Source organism: Melopsittacus undulatus, chromosome 4 (genome assembly GCF_012275295.1).
Source record: "Melopsittacus undulatus isolate bMelUnd1 chromosome 4, bMelUnd1.mat.Z, whole genome shotgun sequence".
NCBI classification, from domain to species: domain Eukaryota; kingdom Metazoa; phylum Chordata; class Aves; order Psittaciformes; family Psittaculidae; genus Melopsittacus; species Melopsittacus undulatus.
Genome location: NC_047530.1, coordinates 38,795,927 through 38,820,961, shown reverse-complemented (window position 1 = coordinate 38,820,961; position 25,035 = coordinate 38,795,927). Strand labels below are relative to the sequence as shown.

The window sequence follows — 25,035 nt, the reverse complement described above, 5'->3', positions numbered from 1 at the left end:
TTTCCAGAGTCAGAGGATACAGATGTCATTAAATATGCTGGTGATCTGCTCCAGTCTATTGAATTTTTTTTATCTGAGATCAACACCCAAAAAAAGTATTTGAAGACTCAGCATGAAGAGGGGGAAAAACTGCAATCAAAGCCATAGTTCCCCTATTACCAAAGCAAGGTGCAGTATACCCATGAGACAAAAGTCCTGACTATTGACTCAGGAGACCCTGCAGGACCTCTGGAAGAAGTAAGCAACATTCTGACACGGTGTTTTTCTTTTCACATGATAGTAGGGTTATGAACCAGCTTTTTAAGACCCGGTCAGTTTTCCTGTTATAGCAGCCTATTTATACACTCCAAATTCAGTCACAGCTTCAACTGTACTGATTACTATAGAGCTCATTTCCTCCTTCTGAATTGCACATGTATTTATTTTCTCATTTTTTATCCTCTCCTTGTTAGATCTATTAGCCTTGCATTACCTCTACCCCATGCCTAGCCTCTCCTATGTTCCTTTTCTAGAGCATTTGTCTCATTGACAATGAAGCAATCAACAGTTCATTTATTGTTCTTTAATAAAAATAAACATTTTTAAGAAAAAGCTTTCCATCTTTGTTAATTTTTAAATGCGAGATTCAACATAGCAGTTCAGTATCACTCAAGGTAAAAACATCTTCTTCCACTTCAAACAGACCATGAAAATAAGACTTGTTAAAATTCACTATCCCTTCTACAGTACCATTTACTTACTACATTTGTGAGTGCCTAATGGCCACTGCTCCTTTTTGCTTACAGTGTATATTAAGTTCACTGACCTGTAAATCATTTGAAGACTTGAAACCAATTTAAAGCTTTCCCATTTGCACTAGACCTAAGTTGTGTAGCAAACTTCTAACAGTGCTTCTAAACTCCCAGCACACTTTGTCCAAACTCCTGAAGTTCATATTTTTGCACACAGATTGTTAATGTTTGCTAAAAACTGAAACATTCTTCAGCTGACTAAAAGCTTCACATCCTTAGAATGTACAATCTAAATGTAAATGTGGTGGGCGTATGTGGATCTTTCCTCTCTGAGGAGGCTCTGTTACGAATTTCCAATGTTTTACGCCACCACCAAGCCTCCGCTAAGCCGTGACACCTGTTCAGAATTTTCAGCTTCTTAACCCCTTATTCCACTTCCTATGATCCCCAGCAGAAGTGCAGGAAGTGGAACAGAGTTCTGTTGTCCCAGACTCACTGTATTCTCAGTGGCTCCTCAATGTCTTTTGCTTTTTTATGTTAATACCCACCTTAAGGATAACTAACTAAACAGGAGGACTTGCTTCTCATAACTGATGCCAGTGGATGCTCTGGTTATCAAACAGACCCTGGAAAGAAATCCCACAAATTCTACAGGAGGAACATTAAAGATAATGCAGTTAATAGTAAGTATTATTACTGATAATAAATGGTCTGCACCAAAACAAAACAGCAAACTCTAACATACTGCAGCTTTCAAGTAACATGCTAAATGCATTCTTACCATTCACATTATTATTTGCTGTTCTTAAGTTTGACACATTTAGCAAATATTAGCAGTGAATAAAACTTCTTTTAGCATCAGTATGTACCCACTCTCTCCAAAATTTCTGCAAAAATTAAACCATAAAGATATCTCCTAGTTAAAAATCAATATATGCCATTGATACAGAATGCCTCCATTAAAAAAATCCTGTTTCAAAAGACTCTTTCATTACAAACCACAGCTATGACCCAGCTTTATCACAATGAGAATTTTGACCTGATTTATTCATACAAAACAATCCAAGTTCATTTTAGACCCAAAATATATGATATTACAAGGATACTAGTTAATTCTTCCAGCTACTAGAGAATCTTGTATAAATGTATTTGTTCAAGTGCTTCTCTGTCAACATCCTTTTCCACATACATATCATAGTTCAGCTGCATCTCTTCAACCCATTGGCCAAGCTGTATATCTGTCTGAAACAATGAAAACAGATTCTTAACACAATGTTGAGAAGCATAGCAGGAGTTTCAAGGTCAGCACAACTTTAAAAATGCAAGACGTAATAAGAGAGATTAGTCATTCCAAGTTATGCAGCAATGATAAATTAATTTCTGGAAATGTCATTTAACCTAAATGAGAGAGAATAAAGAAAGATCCAAAGATAATAAAGAGAATAAAGATTAGATGCAACGAGATGCAGTGAATGGCTCAGTGCCCAAGTGGAAACCAGTAGTAAGTGCTGTCTCTCAAGAGCCTGTACAGGGACCAATACTATTTAATATTTTCATGAATGATATAGATGGGAATAAGTACACCCTAAGCAAGTTTGTAGATGACACCAAGCCAAGCGATGAAGTGGATTTGCTGGAGGGAATCCATCCAGAGAGACCTTGAGAAGCTTGTGGAGTGAGCCCATGCAAACATCATGAAGCTGAAGGCCAAATGCAAGGTCCTGCAGCTGGGTCCTGCAGCTGGGACCTGACGGTCAATACAGACTGAAGGATAAATGTACTGAGAACAGCCTTGCAGAGAAAGACTTGAGGATCCTGGTCAATGAAAAATTGGATATAAGCATACAATGTGTGCAGCCCAGAAAGTCAACTGCATCACAGGCTGCATAAGAAGTGTGGCCAGTAGGCCAAGTGAGGTGATTTTACCCCTCTATTCTGCTCTCATGAGACCCAACCCGGAGTACTGTGTCCAGCTCTGCGGACCCCAGAACAAGAAAGACATAGACATGTACAGTGGGTCCAGAGGAGGGCCATAAAAATGGTCAAAGGGCTGGAGCACCTCTCCTGTGAGGACAGGCTGAGAGAGCTGGGCTCATTCAGCCATGAGAAAAGAAGGCTCCAGGGAGACCTTACTGCAGCCTTTCAAAGACTGAGAAAGACTTTTTACCAGGGCCTGTAGTGACAGGACAAAAGGCAGTGATTATAAACTGAAAGAGGGCAGATTTAGACTGGACACAAGCAAGGGTGATGAGACACTGGGACAGGTTGCTCAGAGAAGTTGTGGCTGCCCCATCCCTGGAAATGTTTAAGGACAGGTTGAATGGGGCTTGAAGCAACCTGATCGAGTGGAAGATGTCCTTCCCCATGACCGGGGGTTGGAACAAGATGATCTTTAAGGTCCCTTCCAATCCAAACCATTTTATAATTTTATGATTCTACATTTTAAAAATTATTTCAGTGAATAACTTAGGTATTTTGCTAGCATACTTCTCTATACGCATTCTGACAAAAGTATCAAGGCAGCCGCTAACTGTACCATAGAAGAATTACAGATATTTCTTGGTTTGCACACAGGGAGTATTGTATTAAGGCTACAAAGGGCTTCTCAGCTGTTGTGTTTCTACTGCCTTCTCCAAGGAAAGGTCAAGTGACACCTTTGCTGCTTCTGGGCCTGAGGATCTATTTCACCCATCAACATACAGGCAACAAGTGATTTGATTTCTCTAAAGCAGACTACTGCGGTGAGCAAGCCACTTCATAAATAACCTTGTCATGTATGATCAGCATTTTGTTTCTGAGCTAAAGCCAGCCCACAAAATTGGTTAGGCATCATACACCTAACAACTGTAATCTACCAGTGACCTATGGCATGGGTAGCAGAGGTAACAGAGCAGAAGCTGGTCCATCAGAAGTGGTTACTACTCAGGGAACAGCAGTACTAGCACAGGGTGTTCACCATCTTTGGAAGTTGCACTGTCATCATGTTTGTTTCCAACAGGCAATTTAAAGCTATGTCACTGATCCAAGATGCCTGACGGTAATCACTTGACTAGCTGGGAGACCACATCTCTCCCTGATCTGTACTTCTAACAGCTCACACTATGAGTCATTTTCTATGCTCACAGCAGGTCAGAAGGCACAGTATCCTCAGGGATGGTCCTTCTTTAATATGTCCCTTCCTTCCACTGGCTTAACGAAATAGTTTGTCGTGTTTCAAGGTAATGTGCAAACATAGAGCTAAATCGAGAAAACATTTTAAGGTTTTGCCTCCATGAGCCTATAACTATATATGTACTTCTGAAGTTCTACCCCTGTACCTGGAAGAAGTCTGATGGAAGTGGATATGATTATTGCAAAAATTACTCACACCCTAATCTGGCTTCATTAATGGTTTGTGTTGTTTTTTGTTTTGTTGTTTGGGGTTTTTTTTAACTTCGCAGATAAGGTATTGTTAATAATACATGCAATACTATAACGGTTCATGCAGCCTGTTCATACAGGCTAGGATTTCTGTTTTACAGGTGGGGAAAATCAAAGTACAGGCAGATGTGTTTACAGTCAACCTGGAATTAAAATCCAGAGTCCTACAGCTTTTAATCTACACACAAAATTACATATCCTTCCCTCACATCAATACTGGCAAGCAGCTGACCTAAACTATTAGACTGCCACTTTCATAGAAAGTGCCAAAATGTCTTGGGTAAAAGCAGCTGAGGGAACTTACCTGGACCTTTGAAAGTGATTCTGTAAGGCTTGGAACTGTCACTAATAAGGACCCTCTTTTCCTTACATTACAAGCAACAAATTCCCAAGCTCTGAAAAAGAAAGCAGATCACAAATTTTTAGGGAACAAACCACATTTGATCATAAACCAAATCTAAGACTTCTACAGTTTACTAGGCAGAGACAGACTAAACTTAAAGACTTGCTATACATGATTATCAGTCACCATTAATAATAAGCAAATATCTTGTATGAACAAAATCAAGCTTTGTATTTAAAACAGAGGGAATAAATGGTCTTACAGTGTTAGGATTTTTAACATTTTAACTTTTTTAACATACACACATAGCATTTTGTATTGTCAACACCTTCACTTTGGACTAGGATTAAACATCGACATTTCGTTCCTTTAAACTTTTGAAGAAAATCCAGTCTCTGAGCACACTGTTTTACTAAACACATAGCAGCCTTCCAATATCTGAAGGGGGCCTCCACGCATGCTTGGATCCCATGGGAGGGATCCCATCCATGGAGAGGGACTCTTCATCAGGGACTGTAGTGATAGGACAAGCAGTAATGGGTTCAAACTAAAACAAAGGAAATTCAGGTTAGATGTAAGGAAGAAGTTCTTTCCTGTGAGGATGGTGAGGCACTGGAACGGGTTGCCCAGAGAGGGGGCAGATGCTCCATCCCTGGTCAGTGTTCAAGGCCAGGTTGGAATGAGCCTTGTCAGTGAGCATGGTCGAGTGTGTGGCGTCCCTGCCCATGGAAGGGGTGTTGGAACTAGATGATCTTAAGCTCCTTTCCAACCCAAATCATTCTGTGATTCTAAGATTAAGCTTAATAACAACCTACTCTTTACATACACACTTTGTAGCCGTGACAAAATGCTTCTCTTAAGACATTAGCAATCGAAGTATTTAAATACTGCCTCCAGCATTCCTTTTCTCCTGATTTTGCAAGTCAGGTAATTTTCACAGCATGGCAATTCAGACTAAAAAGAATTATATTTCCAGTATTCGTCAAATGTCATTTTAGTTCATGGTACTAATGCAACATTAAACCACTGTCCCTGAATTCTTGAAGAATCAAATGAATTCTCAGACATGTGCTCAGAAGCAATCTCCCAGCAATCTGAAACACCCACTACTCTTCACCCATCTACTCTGTACCTCTCTAGCTGACATTACTGCCGGGTATCATGGACAGCAGTAAGACAAGTCCCAGCTGAAACTGTCAGCAAATGTCAGACTGTTGGCTGGGATGGTGAAGACATACTTTCTTTTTGACTGTCCATTATAAAGGCAAAGCAACTTTGGATGATAAAGTTATTTATGGTATAAACTGATACTGCTGAATTAGCAAAAGCTCATCTCTGAGTATCTTGTACCTGAAAGAGAAGAACCTTAGCCATACATCTATTTGCTACTGCATCCTTATGAATACATATTAGAAAATAGGATTAATAGCCATGTTTTGCAGTGCATCTATATTAAGGCTGTGACATTCACAAGTCAGTGGCCTGTATTCTTTCTGAAGATTAAATTTATGCCAATATACTAATTTCAGGTCCTTTAACAGCAGATACTATTTTAACAGATCAGTGCAAGGATTCAGGGCAAGATTTGGATAAACAAAGCAGCAGTGTTTAGTGGGTTTAACAACAAACAACTGCCATAGCACTTTAGCAGTTAAGTGTAACAAGTGTAGGCAGTTTAATTTATGTAATTTATGTGACTTCAAAAAGCACAACCTTAAGGTTTTCCATAGCTCATAAGGTTACACAGACAATGCCACAGAAATAGATAACTTGTTCAGACACATAGCTTACCTAGCCTGTTCCTGTCTGTCAAGAAAATATTCAAAGACATTATTCATTACAACAACATCAGCCTTCTGAAGAAGTGAAGCCTGAGTACAGATGTCTGCGTGAATCACCTGAAGGAGAAAAATTTCACAAGGCATAAATTAAGAGACAAATACTGCCTTCAAGTAGCCATGAAGCCTGTCAACCTGATACAGCACCTGCTACCACCATTTTGAACCAGCCACAAAACAGGTATTTCACTGGCTTCACAGCAGATCAAAAGAAGAAGATTTAAGAAATTAAAAAACAAAAATCAGTTTTATCTCCCCTAATTAAAATAAGGGATTTATTACATTAAGTGAAATAAACATCCAACTTTTGGTCTAGAATGCTGTGTGCGATAAAAGAGGAGATTGTGTATGTGATGGCTGTCACATTTCACTTATCTGTATTTTATCACAGATGCTCATTAATTTCAGGAAAGAAGCTAAACCAGATAAAGCTTTTTTGAGGATATTAAAAGACATCTCACAGGCTCAGTGGGTTACTAAAGGATTACAGCTAGAAAAAGACAATACAGACCCAGGTTTGACAGCTAATTTTCACAACATGTATTGGGACTGGGAATGCTGGAAAGGCAGGATGCTTGGTGGCACTGGAGGACAGCAAGTGCTTTACTTCACTAAACAACTGTCCCTCTAGTCAGCAGAGCAGCTGGCTTGATTTCATCTACCTTCACCTACCAAAAAGGGTATTAGCACATCATGTCATTTTCAAACAGGTGAGATTACAGTGACAGGAGAATAGGGATGCTCATTAGCACTCTGACAAGATGTGTTTGATTTCCTCTTAAACACGAAGAAATATATCACATCCCAAATCTGAGAAGAAACGTCAACTGGAACATCTTTTGAAGGGATAACAGAGAGAAAGCCTATCTGAATATTACCTTTTTTCCACAGGGCTTTTTTTTTCCATCCCTCTATGTTGAAAAAAACCAGAAAATCTGAACAACTTTTTTCTCTCCTGTGTGACCTAATACTAGGTTGGGCTGGGAACATACTAACCTGATGTATTCAGCATTTCACATTTTGTCAAATCCTTCCAATATTGGACAGATGTAAAAAGGAATTCTTAATTTTGACAGGAAAGCTGAATGTTAGTACAAAAGGTTAAAAACAATTACCTGTTGAAAAACATTTTGCCCACTTAACAATACATCAGTACTTGTTGGGAGGGTAAATTATGTATTCCTCCTCTTAACAAACATGCAAATCATGCTGTTCTGATTGACCCCTGCAACTTGTAAGGCTCCAAGTGCAGAAAAGCTAGTGAGTTGTCACAGTTTATGACTCTGGTCCATGCTACCAGAATGCATTATAGCAATTGCAATTACAGCCAAATATTTCAATGTCAGTAATAACAGAAACCAAACTCTATCAGTCATAAAATATTAGGTATTACAGCATTTCATTTTTGAGAGAGGTATTCCATGTGTTCTCTGCAAGTACTCCAAATCAGTAAAACAAACATCTTTACCTCCTTAAACACACTACCACGCCAAGTTGTTCACCACTGCCTGTACTGAGTGGAAAGGAATAAACTGTGGTCTCATACCTTACCCAAAACTGGCAGGTTCTGGCTCACTGAGAAATAGGGACAGTTTAGTTGTCGGAATGACTGGTCAAATTTCTTTCACCTCTAGTGTATGGACACCTAAACTGTTTAGCCACTAGTTCATGAAAGTTAAGGCTTTTTAGGACAATTAAGGTTGGCAACTATTTATCTTCAAACAGTGCACTGTAAAATGTAGCAGTACAGAAGCTCATTAAAAGGTTTAAGCATTCAGGTAGCAGAGAAAGAAGACACATCACTTACGCCACCACCAAACACAGCAGGTCCTGGGTGTAAACTCAAGTCCTTCACATAAAGCCCCTGCTAACTGTTGATTAAAATGAAAGACCACAAACTCGAATGATAAAGATCTGGATACAGGCTTGACTGCTGCTCTGTTATAGACGCAACAGCCTCCTGCAGTGGGGCAGGACAGACAGCTAGGGGCAAAAAATGCCTCTGCTACATCTGCTAGAACTCACGTACCAGAACTTAGATTTTACCTTGACTGTAAGTGGGATGTGGATCACTATTCTGAGGCTAACGAGACATTTCATTTCACTCGCTTATTTTCAAGGGGCAAAAATAACAAAATCACATAATTTCTGTACAAAAATCCCACAAGGCTGTCCTTTAATCCAAACACAAGTGACTGGTGGACTGTTCAGTCAATGGACTTCTTGCAGCACAAGAAATCACAATTAGCACTAAATTTTCTTAATGCCCTACTAATGGCACACCTGGTAATTTAAGCCTCAATTCAGAAAGATACTTAAACTACTGGGAAAGTCTGGACTTGTGCTGATATCTCCTTGACTTGAATAAACCTTGAACCTTAAAATTAGTCTACATTTACATAGTAGGTGACCATGTTGACTGTAGTGACCTAAGTACCCCATTCTCCCAAAACACATCCTCATACCTATTGGGGAATGTGGAACCACATAAGCATGTGTGGCTGCACCACAAGCCTGATCCAGGTATTGCTCCAACCAGAACAGCACTTTTTTGCTGGGTTCTTCTTCAGTTGGACCAGTTCCCTGACCTGCTTGGCTGTGTGCTGGCACAACAGAGGAGGCAGCAACTGATTTTAAAACTGCTCTGTTGCACCAAGCCTTTAATGATTACAGGCAATTTCTGAATTGAGGTCTCATGTTTCTTAAGATCTGCTGAACTGTTAACTTTCCTCCCAGCATCTGTTTGTTCAAATGGCAAAAGATGCTGAGCAACTTTCTATGTACTTTAACAAACAAATGTTGACCAAAGAAACATCGGGTTAAATCAGAGATTTAGCCACTAAAGATGTCAATCCACCCTGCTGTCCTTTGGGAACATACTAAAAAAATTCAGAATATCTTGAAAAAAAAGATTGTTATTTAAGAAGGGTCCCTTAAATTTTTTTTCCAAATTTGTGTCATAAATTATTATTAGCAGCTATTGGACTCTGACTACGTTTCAATAATAGCAGTTACTGGATTCTGACTGTTTCAAGTCCAGAATCCTGGAGAGGAGTCATTTGGAGTGAAATAAAACCTAAGACTGAAATGTTCAAAGCAGTGTGATAACAGGAGTCACATGACTAAATTAGCATCTAATGAGACTCAAATAGCTAAGTCCTCAGGCACTGCTTTGAAAACTTATTATCTTCTAATCTTTATGCTCTGAAGTGAATACTTCAGCAGAATTACAAGGTGTGAAGGAAAAACAAAAAGGCTCATAATAAAGAATATACAAGGCTGAAAAGCATATATACAGATCTGCAGCTCCACTGAATTAACTTGTCAGAGTTCCTAACTGCACTTTCAGTTCCATCACAATAAGTTGTTATGAACCCAAAATGTGCAAGACCCAAAGGTTACGGATAAGTTGACAGCAACAGGGATTAAATCAGGCAACCCAATGATACTGCTTACACTGTGTCAAATATGTCATGTTTCTTATTTCTATCCAGTTTAAAATTGGTTACTTTAGTTCCCAAGAAATTACTACAGCCAGGAGTTTGTGACTCCATTCAAGAACACATGCACATAACACAGGATTAAAGCCAGTATTCTACCCAGTACATTCTACTTTCCAACTTTTACTGGCAACAAAATAACTGGTTATTCCCAAGAAAGGAAAAAAAATCTCATTAAAATAGCAGTAATTCTGTAATGGGATTAGGGAAATGGTTCCCATAATGACAACACATTGTTTGAAACCCATTTTGTGAAAGGTACATATGCACTGACATTACAACACAGGAAATGCCAATAGCTGTTAAGTCCTTTAGGTGTCCTTAGACACAAATTTGCAAATTCTACAAATATCTTTCTGCTAATGTTAATGGAACACAGACATTTAGTTTTGTTATTCGTGACAAACTTCTTATACACTCAGTTTCACAGAAGTTAGTGGCAATGTCACTGATTTCACTAGGAGAAACAGCTAAGATGTGTCTGGTTTGTGTAAGCCAGTAGGTAAACCCATTCAGTGACAAGGCTAAGCAATTCAACACACATTATCTTATTTTGATAATCTCCTCCTTCCTCTCTGCTATGAGATTTTGTTTTTTCCCCCTAATGCAAAGCTTTTATTTAGGACCAAAACAAGCAAAAGCAGAAACTTCTCAGCAGGCTGATTTACCAGCCACTCACATAAACAGGATACTTAGTACACAGTGGTTAAAAAAACATACACTAAACCACGTATTGAGTTACCTTAATTCTGTCAATGAACTCGTATTTTGTAATCATCATTTCTTGCAACTGACAAAAGTCTGCATTCATTTCTACTCCATACAGTTGGGACGCTGAGCTATAAAGATAACCCTACATTAGGAAAAGGAAATTTAGTAACTGTGATGCCTTCAAAACAAGTTTAAAAAAATCAATTAAAGTGGAAAAAATAGAACAGAGGTTAAGAAAGCATTTTAAAACAGCAAGTTGAGAAATGTTGTTTAGTGGACGTGACATGTTTTTCAGAGCTAAGGCCCTGATGTGGCAATTCCCACTTATGTCTCACGAATTGTAATAGGAAATCCAAAATGACATGTCAAAATAATAAAAAAGAAAGCTCTAGCTTCACTTCAATTGCAAAACAGATGGAAAATGGTCTAAGAAGAAAAAAGCAGTACAAACCAAGTTACAAAAATAGTGCAAAGCAAAAAGACTGCACATTTTTATTCCTTGGGAGAATGGAAGAAGAAAACAACAAGAGGAAAAAGAAAAAAAAGAAGACACATAAAGTCAAAGTGAGTGAAAATGGAGGAGGAAAAGGTACCAGTAATATAAGGGGTATTTTGATAAAAAGTCTTTGTCAGCACCTATAATATAGTATTATGGCCATTTTCGGGTGCTCCAGACAGGTATATATGAAAAAAGGTAAATTATCCTTTAATAATACAACCAAAATAATTGTTCAGTTTCAGACTGAGATTTTCAGAAAGTTATTGGAGATGTCAGGAAAAAAATATACAAATACTCGAGCCTACTGGGCCCTAATGAAGACATTGCTTTAAGTACCATTGTCTCCACTGAACACCACAATTACATGTTGCCAATAATGGTAAAGGCAAATAAATTATGCTAAAGGTACAGAATATCTGAGCTATCTATACTACAAACTAATTATTGTTTTCTGAAACCATTCGACTCAGAGAGCAGAAAATCAACCTGTGACGGTGAAGTCGGGCCTCCTCCAATGCAAGGCAAAAACATGATTAAGCAGGAGAACTCTTCTTTTTAAAAACATTTCCCCTGTTTTAGTTAAGACTATCTTCTGCTATAACCATGCAAGCATTTACGTACTTCAAAACAAATTCAGGCTAGCAAAAGTGTTACCATTTAAGGATCCAATGCTGCAAATACTTACAAATGGGAGTAACTTTCCTCATCTGAGTAGTCCGAAATTACATTATTCAGATGAGTAAAATTACATGCTTGAATGTTTCCAAGAGTGAGCCCTAAACAGCCATTGGTTTTTGTAAGAAAGTTGTAATGTGTGTTTTGCATTGCTTTTGGCCATATGTTGCACCAGCCATGCCAAAAGCAATCAAAATTGTACTCAAGTTTCTCGATGAAGTATTTTATGTGCCTTTTAAAATGCAGAGCAGGACAATATGTTTTTGGAGACAAATTCATATCAAAGTCTTCCTTTGTATAATTTTACAGTTTGTCAGCTTCATAAAAGAATTGACAATAATTAATCTATATATAGACATGGTCAAGACATAGAGGATAAACTTACTTATGAAGAAGAGAGAGAGCAGGAACTAGCAAATGAGCAGCATGTGTGACAGCAATATGCTACTCTGTTGGACAACAGATTTTCTCTCTCAATAAGCAAGATCATTTATATTCCCTCTTGTGAGGAACAGAACTGAAATCACTAGTAAACAGCACCTTATACTGTTCAGAGAGTCAATTCTGAGGTGCCTCTCAGAATGACCCCTCCAAGATGGAGTAACAAGAGCAGGCAGTCAGAGAAGAGGGAAAATGTTTGTCACAGTAATAAAATATGAATTCCTGTGCTGGAAGTTACCGCAAATAGCACTGCACCAAGTCTGGAGCCAACGTCAACCACTACCTTTCCTGTCAGGTCAGGCAGTACATGTTGATAAAGAAACTTCAGTTCCATGAGGGAAAAGGAATGCGAAATAAACTCTGGGAAATAAGAACAGAACAAAGGTGTTGGGTGGGCAGTACTAACTACTGTGTTATTAACCAATGAAATGCTAATCTGAGGAGTTATCATCACTGAAAACTTCTATGGTTTCCTGTCTGAACTAGTGCTGGGAACCTCGGATATCCAGGGATTGCAGATCAGCGGCAGCCTGCCATGTAGTCTGTCCTGAGTCTGGGGATTCCTTCCCTTACATGGAGAATTCTGAAATCCTTCATGAAACTGAATTACCTTTTTCTGCACAGTGACATATATTAAAGAATAAGAAAACAGCTTGAGGTTGTTTAAATGAAAAAGGAAACATGGTACCTAAAGCTCAACACAATTCACACAAACCTTTTTATGGGCAGACAATACATTGAATTTCAACTCCAAGGTTTTGAGGAATGGAATGTTTTCCATATAAACCATTCCTACAGTGCCGTGCTATACTAGCAACAGCACTGATCTATACCACAGCACACACAAGCTTTAAGACAGATGGTGATTTATACTGCTTTTCAGGGTGCAAGAGAAGACTGAGGCTACTGCATGGAGTCCTACAGTATTGTCTTCCTCTTTCATCTTCCTTTTCAGTGGTACATAGCCCTGTCTCTTCCCTGCCCAGTTTTTGTGGGCAACTAGTGTCACTCATACACTGCAAATTAATTCAACTTACGTGTACAGGAGTCTCTTTCCATTGGTTATGGGAAGTAATTCTGGCCTGTGTACTGCACCAGTCTGGACAAAGTACTCCATCAGCTGGATACTGTGTTGTCTAGCTGAGTCACTGCACAAACCAGTTTAGTCAAACTGAATTTGTTTCTCATGTTCCCAAAAGAGCACTTACCCAAAGATGCAGTCTTGTATGAGCCACATTCTGTGCAGTAGCTCCTACTCATTTTCCCCTCCTCACACAATGAATCAACAAAATCATCATCATAAAGGAATGCATCAACATGAATCATGGGCAGTGGATGCTGGTGTATCTGAGAAGAGGAACAAAACCTAAGAAAGGCATAACCAAGTCTCTCAGTTTCATTTACACTGTTACACAATTAATTGTCCCACCACCCTATCTATCCCAAAAATCCATGATATACAAGTTTTTCCCTACTCAAAAGCTACATATGAAAATGAAACTATAAAAATCCTGCATGTAAACCAGATCATCAAATTCCACTGAAATAACCATTAAGTGGAATTTGACAAAAGAAAGCAAGCTCGCTTCAACAGCCAAGTAGGAGACTCGCTGTGAATTTGGTCTCCTTGCTGCTTGCTTGGCTATAGAGGTGGTACAGGGTAAAGGAAGCTTTTTCTCTTCTACTTTGATGAGGCGAACGTAACTTACAATTTAGGAGAAAGGGCATTATAACTTCTCAACTTTAACTGTCTGAATATTTTCATCTTCATGCTTTATGCCCCAAACTGGAAACACTCCTGATTAAAATGGGTGTCATTTTCAATCAGAAGCAGACCAGTTGGGATGCTTGCTTCTCACAATTTCAAGAGGTATAATCTTCATCCTCCTACTCCTCTTTCCTCTCTCCCAGGCTTGCTGCATGTGGCCAATCCACTTTTCCCATTTAAGAGCCACACGTCACTTTTCTGCAAAATGCGTTAATGTTCCACATCTATTGACAGCTCAAGTAGAAAAGGTGCTCTCCCCTCCCACAGGACTCACAGCCTACCTCTTTCTGAGCCATCAGAATCTGAAAAGAGCTGGAAATCATTTCTGCACTGCCCACATTATGGCAACAGTGAAACACTGGCCCTGTATTTCTGTTTTCTTTAAGGGGGCTGTTAAGAGTCTGGTATGGAGCCAACATTAAAGAATCACTGCGACAGGTGCCATACCACATAGAATGAAAGCTATGTCAAATAACTTACAAAGTATTAAGAACTATGAAGCAAATTCCTTGGTGTCACTCAATCATGTAGCAACAGACCTGAGAATCAAACTGAGATTTTCTATACCTCAACCCAGTGCTTATTTTCTGTTATGAAGTACTATGAAAACTGAAATCACCATCAGTCCCCAAATAAATGATGTGGTTCAGCGAAAGCAGACCGTAACAATTAGCTTACTTTCTGTACAGCTTGATGTTCTGAATTAAACATGGCCTCCACAGGTAAACGATTCCTCAAATCTTCAGCGATATTTTTGAGCACAACATCATTGTTAGTCACCAGAAGCTCATCAAAGTCATCTATAAATCAAGACAATCAAAACCCCCTGAATAGTCATATGTAGATCATGTGGACTATGTGATGACCAGTACAATATAGTTGAAAGACGTAAACAATACCAGATGGATAAGGTTTTTATTAGAAATGCATTTTTCAGCCTTTGTTAGCTTTTCCAGCCAATGACAGATTTGGAGTGTAATAACTTTGCCACTTAAAATAAACATAGCACTTTTTTGAAATCTCAAATTATTTTCATATTTATAAACTTACAACTCACATATGATGGTCTGGGCTGCCACCAAAGTGATACTGTTTCAGCTTAAGATATAAAAACATCAAAGATGTTTTTGAACTATTGAAGAAATTACAAAACTCATAGTTGCCTGAATGTAGGCTTTTTTATATATATATATACAAGTTTCCTTTTATACGTACCATCTTTCTAATAAAGTGGTTAAAAAAAAATCAGGGATATTGCACAGTTCAACAGTTCAACTTAGAATACATTTTACATGACTTAAACTATCAAACTATTTCAAATGCGAATGAAAAGGCCAGGTTGGACAGAGCCTTGGGTGACATAGTTTAGTGGGAGGTATCCCTGCAAATGGCAGGGGGGGTGGAACTAGATGATCTTAAGGTCCTTTCCAAGCCCAACTATTCTATGATTCTATAAATGGATGTAAAATAGTACGTTTTTGCAGAGGCATACTGTAAATTCTTGCTATTTTTCCAGTATATCTCTGTATTACTTTAACCAAAAAAAAGATCAAGACAGATCCTTGAGAAGTCACCAATCCTTTCTTCTTCCAAGGCTGAATCAAGTGTCACTACTTCTACAAACTATTCTTTTTCAATTGACTGCTAATGCTGGAGACTCCACAACCACCTTTAGCAATCTATTCCACTGCTTGACTACAGTTACTTAACTTACACTTATTAAGGAATACTCTTCTTAATAACTGATCTAGATATACTCTGTCACAATTTCAACTCATCACTCTCTGTCCCACTCACAGTGGAAATATAAAAGTCTCTTGCTCTCCTCTATGTAGCAACTTTTACTTCTTTGAAAACTTACCATGTGTCCCATCAGTCATCTCTTCTAGAAGAAACAAGATCCACTTATCCAGCCCTTTCCTGCATTCTTTCTAGGAGTCTGATCATTCTCATCATTCCCCTTTGGAATTCCTGGACTCTCTCAGCCTTTTTGCCCTGCAGTATCAAGAACTAGACCCATTACTCCAACTAAAGGCTTATTTGCACTAACCAGACTTTTCACATATTGAAGCCAACATCCTGCTTACACATGCCAGTTTCGTGTTAAGGGCCTGATGTTCCTAGCTGACATTCAGCTTAAGATCTGCTGTACACCTGTATTCTGTTCCCTTTCTGTTACATTTTCCTCAAATGAAGGACTAGATGAAATTTCTTTTTGTTTGGACATCTCACTGCTCTGAGCACACTGAACTGATTCTAAACAAAGTCACACCTCAGGTCAAAACTACATACCTGTAACAGAAACAAAACCTGCACAACAAAAACCAGACACAAACCCAATCCTAAAAAATATACCAAACCCACCTCTTGATTCTTGTCTAAAAATAGACATGTTTGTCCTCTCTTCCCTGTACCTTCGGTTTGTTTCTTGTTCTATTCAGAGACTGCTAGCGTGCTGGGCAGGGAGTGTGGTGCTTACATATATCACTCACCAAAAGAAGATCTGAGGGATTTCAGAGGTGTTTAGAAAAAGTTAAATGTTTGTTAGCACTGCTTTCCCAGGTGGGAACATTAGCATAGACAAGTTTGATGCAAGCAGGTTCAAAATAAATCTATAAAATATGCTACAAGTTTCTCTATGCTAATATACTTAATCTTGCCTGTGGAATACAGGCAATGCTAGAAACTGTGAGAAATGCTAAGGCTAGTATAAGAAACAAAGACCCGCTAACTTTTAACTATGAAAAGCTTCTGTAATGCTTTTTGTTTAAGCAATGTAGTGAGAACAACATCATTAAAGAAACCCTCACTCATTAGCACAAGACACTCTCTTCTTAAGAGTGTAAACGGTTTGTTCAATACATTACAAGTGATTCCAACAGATAATCCTGAATCCCCCACTGGAAGCAGCAGAAACTTTAAATCACCTGGATTACCTTAACATACATTTGGTTTATCATTTATTAAATGTATAGCAGTAACACTCCAAGGCCCTGATGGGCACAACAACATTGATAACTGTTGTGTACAACATGAAGACAATATGCTGTTCCAAAGAGCTCACAGTTAAGTTCTCCAGAACCTCAGCTCCTAGAGAGATGCAGACTTTGCATTGAGGGATAGAGGTGGCAGCTGCAACAGCAGCAGCAGCACCAACACAACAGGTGCAATGCAGCAGCTCCAGCTTGTCAGCATTTTAATGTGAAACCTCTAATAAGCACCCATGTCCTGTTAACTTCACGGTCCAGCCAACAACTTGCAGATTTGTTATGAATTTCTCAGCAGCAGTGAGTGATTTTTCTGATCAGCCCAAAGAAGATTTCTGTGGATTTGACACAGCACAGAAGTAAACCCAGAGATTATGGGAAGAAAAGATGGACAGATTTAACTGTTGCTTAACCAGGACCATCAGCACCACAACAGGTCTCAGAGTGCAAAGGAGCCAGAGTTTGCTGAGATGGATAACATGTGAGGAAGGAAGAAGGAGGGAAATCTCTCTACAAACTGAATGAGTAGAAAGCTGATATTAGCAGCTGTACAGACCAGTGCCTGTGGGTAATAAGCCCTTACATCTGCACATGCTTTAAAACAATACTATTACTATGCAAGAGAGCTCATCCAGCTGTTATACTGCCTGTTAAGAGTATCAAATTCATATACAGCATTTAATGAAATACAGGAAGTGCTCATAGACCACCAGGCCAGACACATCACACTGTAAATGCAGAACTTCAGCTCTCTTTCTCTCAGGGGCTGATGTATCAACAGGATCTTCCCCCTCATGGTCTGGGTGACCTTTTCTGGCCAACATCAGCAGTGGACAGCTCTCAAGGCTATTCAGTGTCCCAGCTTTACAGTAGAGAAAAAGGTACTTCCAGTGGGAGACAGGTAGCAAACCCATCTTCCTCAAATCCAGAATACTCCTTCTCTGCCTCAACTCCCATTTGTACAATACTTGTCACAACACTGACTATCTTACATGGGGTCCTCTGAGATCTTACAAAACCAAGTACAACACACAAGAGTTCCTGTAGATGCTCTATATGAAACAGGTCCTAAGGAAAATCTTACTACCCATAAGTATCTTCAATGAAAAAATGTTGAACACTGATACTGAAAATCAAATGACAAATGGAAGTGTTATTTCCCAACCACCAGTTAGTACTGTAAAGCACAAGCATACAGAAACACAAAAAGAGAAGTTCTGAACACACTCCTCCTCAGATGACAAAATGGCAGCTTCAGCAGAAGCAGCACATGCAATGCCCTGTGCTTGCGCATATAGTTTGTGGCCCAACTTAAGATGTGGAGAGTCGCCTCATTCCTGTCAAAGCAAGAAACAGCAACAGCTACCACAATATCTCATTTACTTTTGCAGTATGCAAATATTTATAGATTGCCATCAAGTACAGAACACAGGTGCCAAATATGAAAATGTGCATTTCTGCCTCCTCTGGTACGGTTTTATCAACTCCACCCCTGTGTTTAACAAACTGTTCCCACTTGAGAATCTCAGTATCACCTTAAAAGGGATCCTCAAATAAGAAACAAAAATAGAAAACTATTTTTGATATTACTTTAGTGCCTGTTATATGTATTAAATGGAGAGTATGTAAGCAAACCCCTGTGTTCATTGAACAGACAACTAACCAGGAAAGAACCACACAGTTCATGAAATAGTGCGAGATGAATCACAATCACTTGTTTATGGAGGAAGTCTGAGTGCATAGTGTTTGTTTTACTTCAAAAACCGGTTCCACTGGATCTACTCAACATGCATTTATAAAATTTAATTAACACATTGCAAAAAGCCTAATTAACACCCTGGTGCTGCTCAGCCTTTCTACAGCAAATGTAACACAAGCTAAGAAAACAGCCTCTCACAGGATAGAGAACACCGCTATAACAACATCTAAACATCCTGGCACTGTGAAATACATGACTGAAGATAAGCAATGCATGATTTCCAAATGACAACAGAAGATTACATGTCACATGGAAAGAAGATGATTTAGCAAAGGCAACCATAGCAAAAAGCACCTTATGGTCTTCAAGATACATATTCAGACTATATTCAGCCTCACAGAACTAAAAAGCAAATGTTAACATCCATGTTACCTAATATGAGGTTAATTTAATCATTCAGTGTGTATTAATGATACTGAACAAACAGATCAAGGAGGAAGTCTCACATCTCTAAAACCTTACTATCTCTGTTTTTGGCTAAACAGTTTAAGAAGCAAACTGTGACCTCAGTGTGCCAGCTTCTTCAGGAACCCTAAGTACTATTTCTAACCCAAGCATACTTAACTATTGGTAGAAAGTAATCAGCTTTTTCCAATAGGAATATAACCAGAGCTTATTTTATTAGTTCTTTCAGCCTTCCACATTCATTTGGAAGAAGCTTCAAAGTCAAATTTTAAACAAGGTAAGTCACATACCTATTTTGCAATCACTAGTTTTCCCCATCATTAAGTTTCAGTGACTAACAACTTAGAAGTACTTGGTATTCTTGAGACCCCTCTCCAGCAGTATCATTGTCACAACAAAAGCAATTAATGCCAATTCCCAAAGTTAGTGATTCATCAAAGTACAGGTATCATCCCATTTTAGTTTACCAAACAACAGGCTAGTGGAAAAGGCTTTCAGTACAGCATAATTTTAACAAAGAAATAGATTCCACTTAATGTAGCTCTGCAATACTATTTTGATCTGTTCTGAAAGGCTGTCTTACTTGGATAAATCACTTCTAGCAGTTTGGATATGAAGCCTTGTATTAAATTGCTTTCTTGCACACACAGAATTTACATACTGTATTTGTTACACTGCAGAAACTCATGCTTTCATCCTTTTGAAGAGGCTCATGCAACTTTAGTCCTACCTGCAGTGGCAACAGTACTAAAAGGAAACCTTAAAGACCATTTCCTATAAAAGAGCCACAATTTCTCTTATACTATTTTCTATCCTTGTTGTGTGAAAATCATAATCCCATAATTTTATGTAGCAGGTCTAAGAACACAATAATGACTACATCTTAAGTACATAATAGAAAAAGCTGGACAAGCTTGGTCTGTTCCTAACAGTATGTTGAGAAGTTTCCTGGAGCCATTCAAGGCCAGGCTGGGTGTGGTTCTGGGAAACTCAATCTAGATGAAGACGTCCCTGCTCATTGCTTAGGGGTTGGACTAGATGACCTCTGAGGGTCCCTTCCAATCCAAACTATCTTATGAATCTATATGCAGAACACTGTAAAGCAGCACATCTACCATTGGCCGGTCAAGTTAATTTTGTCAGATACCCCTCCCTCACACTGCCTGTTAAAAGCCTGAACTTACAGCACTGACCACCCTCAACTTCGAGTCACAAAACTAAATCCTATGCCAATCTCTTAAAAAACTGGTTTGCTCCCAGTATGAGTCAATCCACAAGAAAAAAAATAATGATTTGTACTTAAGTATATGTTGTTTAACCCTAACTTAGAGAATTTACAAAGGTTTATTATTCAATAATTGTTTTGAGTAATACATTATTATATAAACAATCAGCCATTCCGACCAGTACATCACTTTGAAATCTTAGCTTTGTATTTAAATGTTTCTAATGAAGTGCAGAGAATGGGAAAGGTTTGTAAGGTTGTTTCATTTAACTGTTACAGGACTAAAAAAAAAAAGCACCAGTATTAGAGAAGTTTTAAAAAATAAATTAATTTCTATCTGAGACTCCATGACAGTACATGAAAAACCATAAAGGGTCTTTTTACCACCTTATCTGTGCTCCACTGACATAAATTGGAAGAGAGGCTTTTGTAATCTGCATTAAAGCAAAAGTGTTCAGTAAGTATAACGGTTTGGTGACTTCAATCTCTAAATTAGATTCATGTATTTACTTCCTCTGGTTCCTGTATCTCTGTTCATGCATACAGATAGCTTGGTCAATTCTACTTTCACTGTTTATCTCCTTCAGCACCCACTCGTAACAAACGCAACCTCTGCTGCTATTGATAAATCTTAAGAGTTTGGGCAGTGGAGGAGTGAGAGGGAATATAACTATGCACACATTTATACAGAAGCTATACATCAAATGCTGGGACCCAATTGGGGGGAATCTTCAGGAGGGAGAGGGGGTCCCCAAGTGGTTTGAATTAGCTCTTGGGCTTCACCCAAGTTTTGTTAGCCAGAACTTCTGTGATGTCATTACTGCAGAAGGATATTAAAGCATTAATCACTCTACTATAAAAAAGACACCAAAGGTTCCTGTTATTCTTTCCAACTCTTATTATTTCATTTTCTTTGAGATCTAAGCCTAACTCAAAAGAAAGGCTGGAATGCAAGTCACCATGAAATGACGTACATTTCACTGCAGTGTGTGGGAAGAGCCAGCTGATTGCGAAACACCAAAGCAGTGTTGCTAAGCAGCTGCATTAAAACGGTAATGTCTTCTTCCATCATATGCAAGGATTTCGGATTTCTAAAATTCACAATAGCACCAAGGGGGTGGACGGAAGGGGAAGGGAAGCATGACTAGTTAATTTATTCTGTATTTGTACAAAGAAGAAAATTATTAACATCTTGCGTACATTTACATTCTTACAATTACGAAGGAAGATTAGTCCAAAATCGTAAGAAAACCTGTTTAACGTTTTTCCAGTTCCGCATACACAAGAGTCTTTACTATAGATAACCTGCTTTACTATTAAGTAATTTGCCTCCTCTGTGAAAAAGTTTCTCAGCAACATCCAAGAGAAATGCAGTAATTTCTGACTGCATGCAAGTCAGAAAATACAGATTAAGTTAAACTAGTAAATCAGGCTGTCTTTGCAACACCACTGACCCTAAAGGGCAACCACTTTATGCAGGGCTTTATTCTAAGGCTGCATGTACACTTTACGTGAAAGAGGAAAAAAGCCTGACTATAGCTAACACTGGAATCATGCCCAATCCTCCTCAGCTGGAAATAAAACTATAAGCTCAACATCTTGATGGGAACAGGAGTAGGATGGCAGTAGGAGGTGGGGGTGTGTGAGGGGAACACACACGCCACAGAAAACCAACTTGTCTGTGAGGATGCCATTCTATTTTTGTTTCCATTTATCCTATCCTTGTTTGTTCAGGTGGTTTTTTTTTTTCATTCAGAATATTAAACACCCCCCCATCCCTACAGCTTTTTTTTTGTTGTTGTTCCTTATTGGTTTGATTGCTTCCTACATCAGTATTGCCAAAGACAGGGCTTTTATTTCTGTGTGGTACAGAGGTCTGGTAACTTTTTCGCTTCTCCCATAAAACTGTTTCCTCTCTGCACAGAGAATCCCAAATTCCCTAGCTGTATTCAGGGTACAGCAGCAGCAACCTCACCACCAGCTCCTTACTATCCTCTGTTCAACCAGCGTTAATTATTACAGCACTATCTTGGTGTTGCAATGGACAATATAATTACTCAAACACAACAATTCTGAAGGGAGAAAACAACCCACAGTAAAAGTTACTGTCAGTATGCAGCCACAGAAACAGCTCAGAGAAACAATACAGAGAAGTAACATCTAGTGTGTTGTGTTGGGGACATCACCCAAAATATTTGCAGCTCTGGGGAAACTGCAAAAAAAGCAGGAATGTGTCCCTGCTTACTGCACAGGGTTGGACTACATGAACTTTGAAGGTCCCTTCCAACCCAAACTATTTCATGAGTCTATGATTCTATGACAAAGATTTCTCATATATATCAAGCACAAAGTAGTTAAAAAATTGGAACCTGATCTACAGTTTAGCTTGTATCTTAAATATGAAGCAAGAGTACATACTTCCTTTCTCTGAAAGACCTAGGCATGGATCTAAACCAGAAAAAAGTATTTGAGAGCTCCTGATCTAATAAAGGCTAGGAACCACAGCATACTTGCCTTTCACAGAAACTATTTATCTGTGAGAATTTTTGGAAGTTGCAGCATAAGTAGAAAAATTATAGGAATTATTCATTGACATAGGATTTGTGCAAGTTTGCACAAACTACGCCACTGGCTAAAAATTCCCATCTCTGCCTTAATAGTGAAGGGTGACTCACAGATGCTCCGAAACACCCAGCAACGTCCTTCCTAGTTAAGGCTGAAGGGCTGCTGCTCACACCAGTGAACAGTGTGTTCCTTTCTGTAACGCCAGCAGAGGGCCCGTTCAGCCAGAGGTTCCTTCCTGCCTCTCTGCTGAGTGGCTGGAGGAGCTGCAAACCACAGAGTCTCCAGTTCTAATTACCTGAACAACTTCTAGGTGTCACAGCTTGCCTTTCTGCAATGATCCCTGTATGACTGCTTATGAAGCATTATGCTTATGTTTCCCTTCTACAGTGGAGGTGCTGTAACAAAAGACCTGAACAAGAATAACCCATGCCCACAACAGGGCATGACCTTGAGAAATAAGGTAGCATACGATCATTTTCTGACCCAACACATGATCATCAGGGAGTGGGTCTATCATCCCAGCAGGCAATGATTAATGAACAGGATGCTTACTGGCTGCTTGAGACTGGATCAAAGGATCCAGGGGGGGGCCTTCCAATTCTTATCTGCAATGACAAAATGCAAATACACCCACAGAGAAAGCAGCACTTAGTTTATTTAGCGTGACAGTATGTGCCTACAGCCTTAGAATCATAGAATGGTTAGGGTTTGAAAGGACCTGAAGATCATGTAGTTCTAACCCACCCTCCCCATCCCCCCCCCCCACCATGGGGCACAGCCTATACTTGGGGTTTCTCTATCATCTTTTTGTTTAGCTGCAAATGACCCACATTTCCTATCTTCATCTGCCACAAGATGCTTGATTGCAGCATGCCAATGAAATTATACTGAGGCACAAACAAGAAAGTAAACAGAGAGCTATGTTAAGAGGACATTAAGTAAAGAAACCAGTATTTGGTAATAGCTCAAGGCACTGTTTTCAAGCTTCTGGGAGGCTGCTGTGAACATGTGTGAAATGGAACAAGACAAGGCAAACCTCTAAAACCCTACAGATACGCCAGCAGCAGAATACCTGTGTATGACCTCTGACGCTGGGGAGTTTAAGAGGTTACCACCCCAGCTGTCTGTCCTGCTCTTCTGCCGGGAGCACCTGTTTCTGCACAGCTGGCAGAACAACCCCGAACCGCAGCTCTGACGCCACACTGGCAACCCTGAGCACGCCATCAGCTCCGGTTTAGCCTGACGTGTCAACCTGATGGCTATGGCAGTTGAGAAGCGTGGGCCGATGCCAAGGGACAGCTTCAGGGCCAGGAACCCCTGCTCTGAGCCACAGAGAGCAGACAGCATCGGATAGGCCTCGGGTTAAGGCTTCCCTGGGCACTGCAACACACGCTGCCTCCCTGCAGCCTCGCTCCCGGAGAGCCCCGAGCCCCTGTCAGGCCGAGCCCGGTCACAGAGCGTTATCCGCGCCGGAACTGACGGGCTCGGGTGAGAGCTCCCGGCTGGCCTTCTGCTACCGGCGGAGCCGAACCGGTGCCCAGGGACCAGAGCGCCCGACCCACACACGGCTCCCGACAGCCCTAGGGAACGCTAGGCGGGCACGCCGGGGGGCAGGGGACCCGCCCCTTGCCCTGACTACCGCACCCCACCACTTCCCCGCCTCTCGCCTCCCCTCGCCAGCGGGGCTTTGCCGCAGGCCGGCCGCTGGCCTGACGCCGGTGGGGCGAAACACGACCTCCCGGTGCCAACACCATAACGGAGATGGGCAGCCAGGCCGCAGACCCTCGCCCTGGCGGCGCACGGCTCAGGCCCGCTACGGCCACCGGGCCTCCCCCATCGACCAGACCTGCCCGCGGGGCCCCGCCGGCTGCCAGGGGCGCGGCAGCGGCAGCCGGAGCGCAGCGCCCGTGCCCGGGCCGCGCTTACTGGTGTTGCGCATCCAGTGCAGCAGGCGGGGCAGGTCGGCAGCGCGCGTGCCCCGCACGGCGGCCAGCACCACACACCGCGCAGCCTCCAGCTCCATCGCGCCGCCGCGGGGGGGCGCCGGAGCACAGCCCCGCCCCACCCGCGAGAAGGCCTCACACATTCTTACTAGTGCGCATGCGCAGCAGCGAGCCTTTGTGCATACTCAGGTTGTCGGGCCCTCCTCCCCGCTCGGTGCGCACGCC

At 40.3% G+C, this 25,035-nt stretch overlaps 1 protein-coding gene across 3 annotated transcripts; it reads right to left on the bottom strand.

The window, feature by feature from the left end:
* Nucleotides 1–882: 882 nt before the first annotated feature.
* On the bottom strand, nucleotides 883–24,896 carry LOC101876339 (uncharacterized). Of its 3 annotated transcripts, none has more exons than XM_034062368.1 (8): nucleotides 24,794–24,896; nucleotides 14,605–14,726; nucleotides 13,367–13,505; nucleotides 12,397–12,518; nucleotides 10,575–10,685; nucleotides 6,286–6,392; nucleotides 4,456–4,546; nucleotides 883–1,973 (listed from the first exon to the last, which is right to left on the bottom strand). In XM_034062368.1, exons 1-8 carry the CDS (start codon nucleotides 24,888–24,890, stop codon nucleotides 1,857–1,859), a joined length of 906 nt encoding a protein of 301 aa, XP_033918259.1. In that variant the 5' UTR covers nucleotides 24,891–24,896; the 3' UTR covers nucleotides 883–1,856. The 3 variants fall into 3 exon arrangements, with proteins under 3 accessions (XP_033918259.1, XP_033918261.1, XP_033918260.1); XM_034062370.1 differs by having other exon boundaries at nucleotides 883–1,969; XM_034062369.1 differs by having other exon boundaries at nucleotides 12,442–12,518.
* Between the last annotated feature and the right edge of the window lie 139 nt (nucleotides 24,897–25,035).

Bases quoted from the DNA above. Each gene is read 5' to 3' on its own strand.
- LOC101876339 (XM_034062368.1), bottom strand. From the start codon at position 24,890: ATGGAGCTGGAGGCTGCGCGGTGTGTGGTGCTGGCCGCCGTGCGGGGC. The intron at 13,506-14,604 runs GTAAGCTAATTG...TCCTCTTCTCAG, and splicing joins AACATCAAGCTGTACAGAAA to ATACACCAGCATCCACTGCC. The intron at 12,519-13,366 runs GTAAGTGCTCTT...CTTATTTCCCAG, and splicing joins ATACAAGACTGCATCTTTGG to AGTTTATTTCGCATTCCTTT.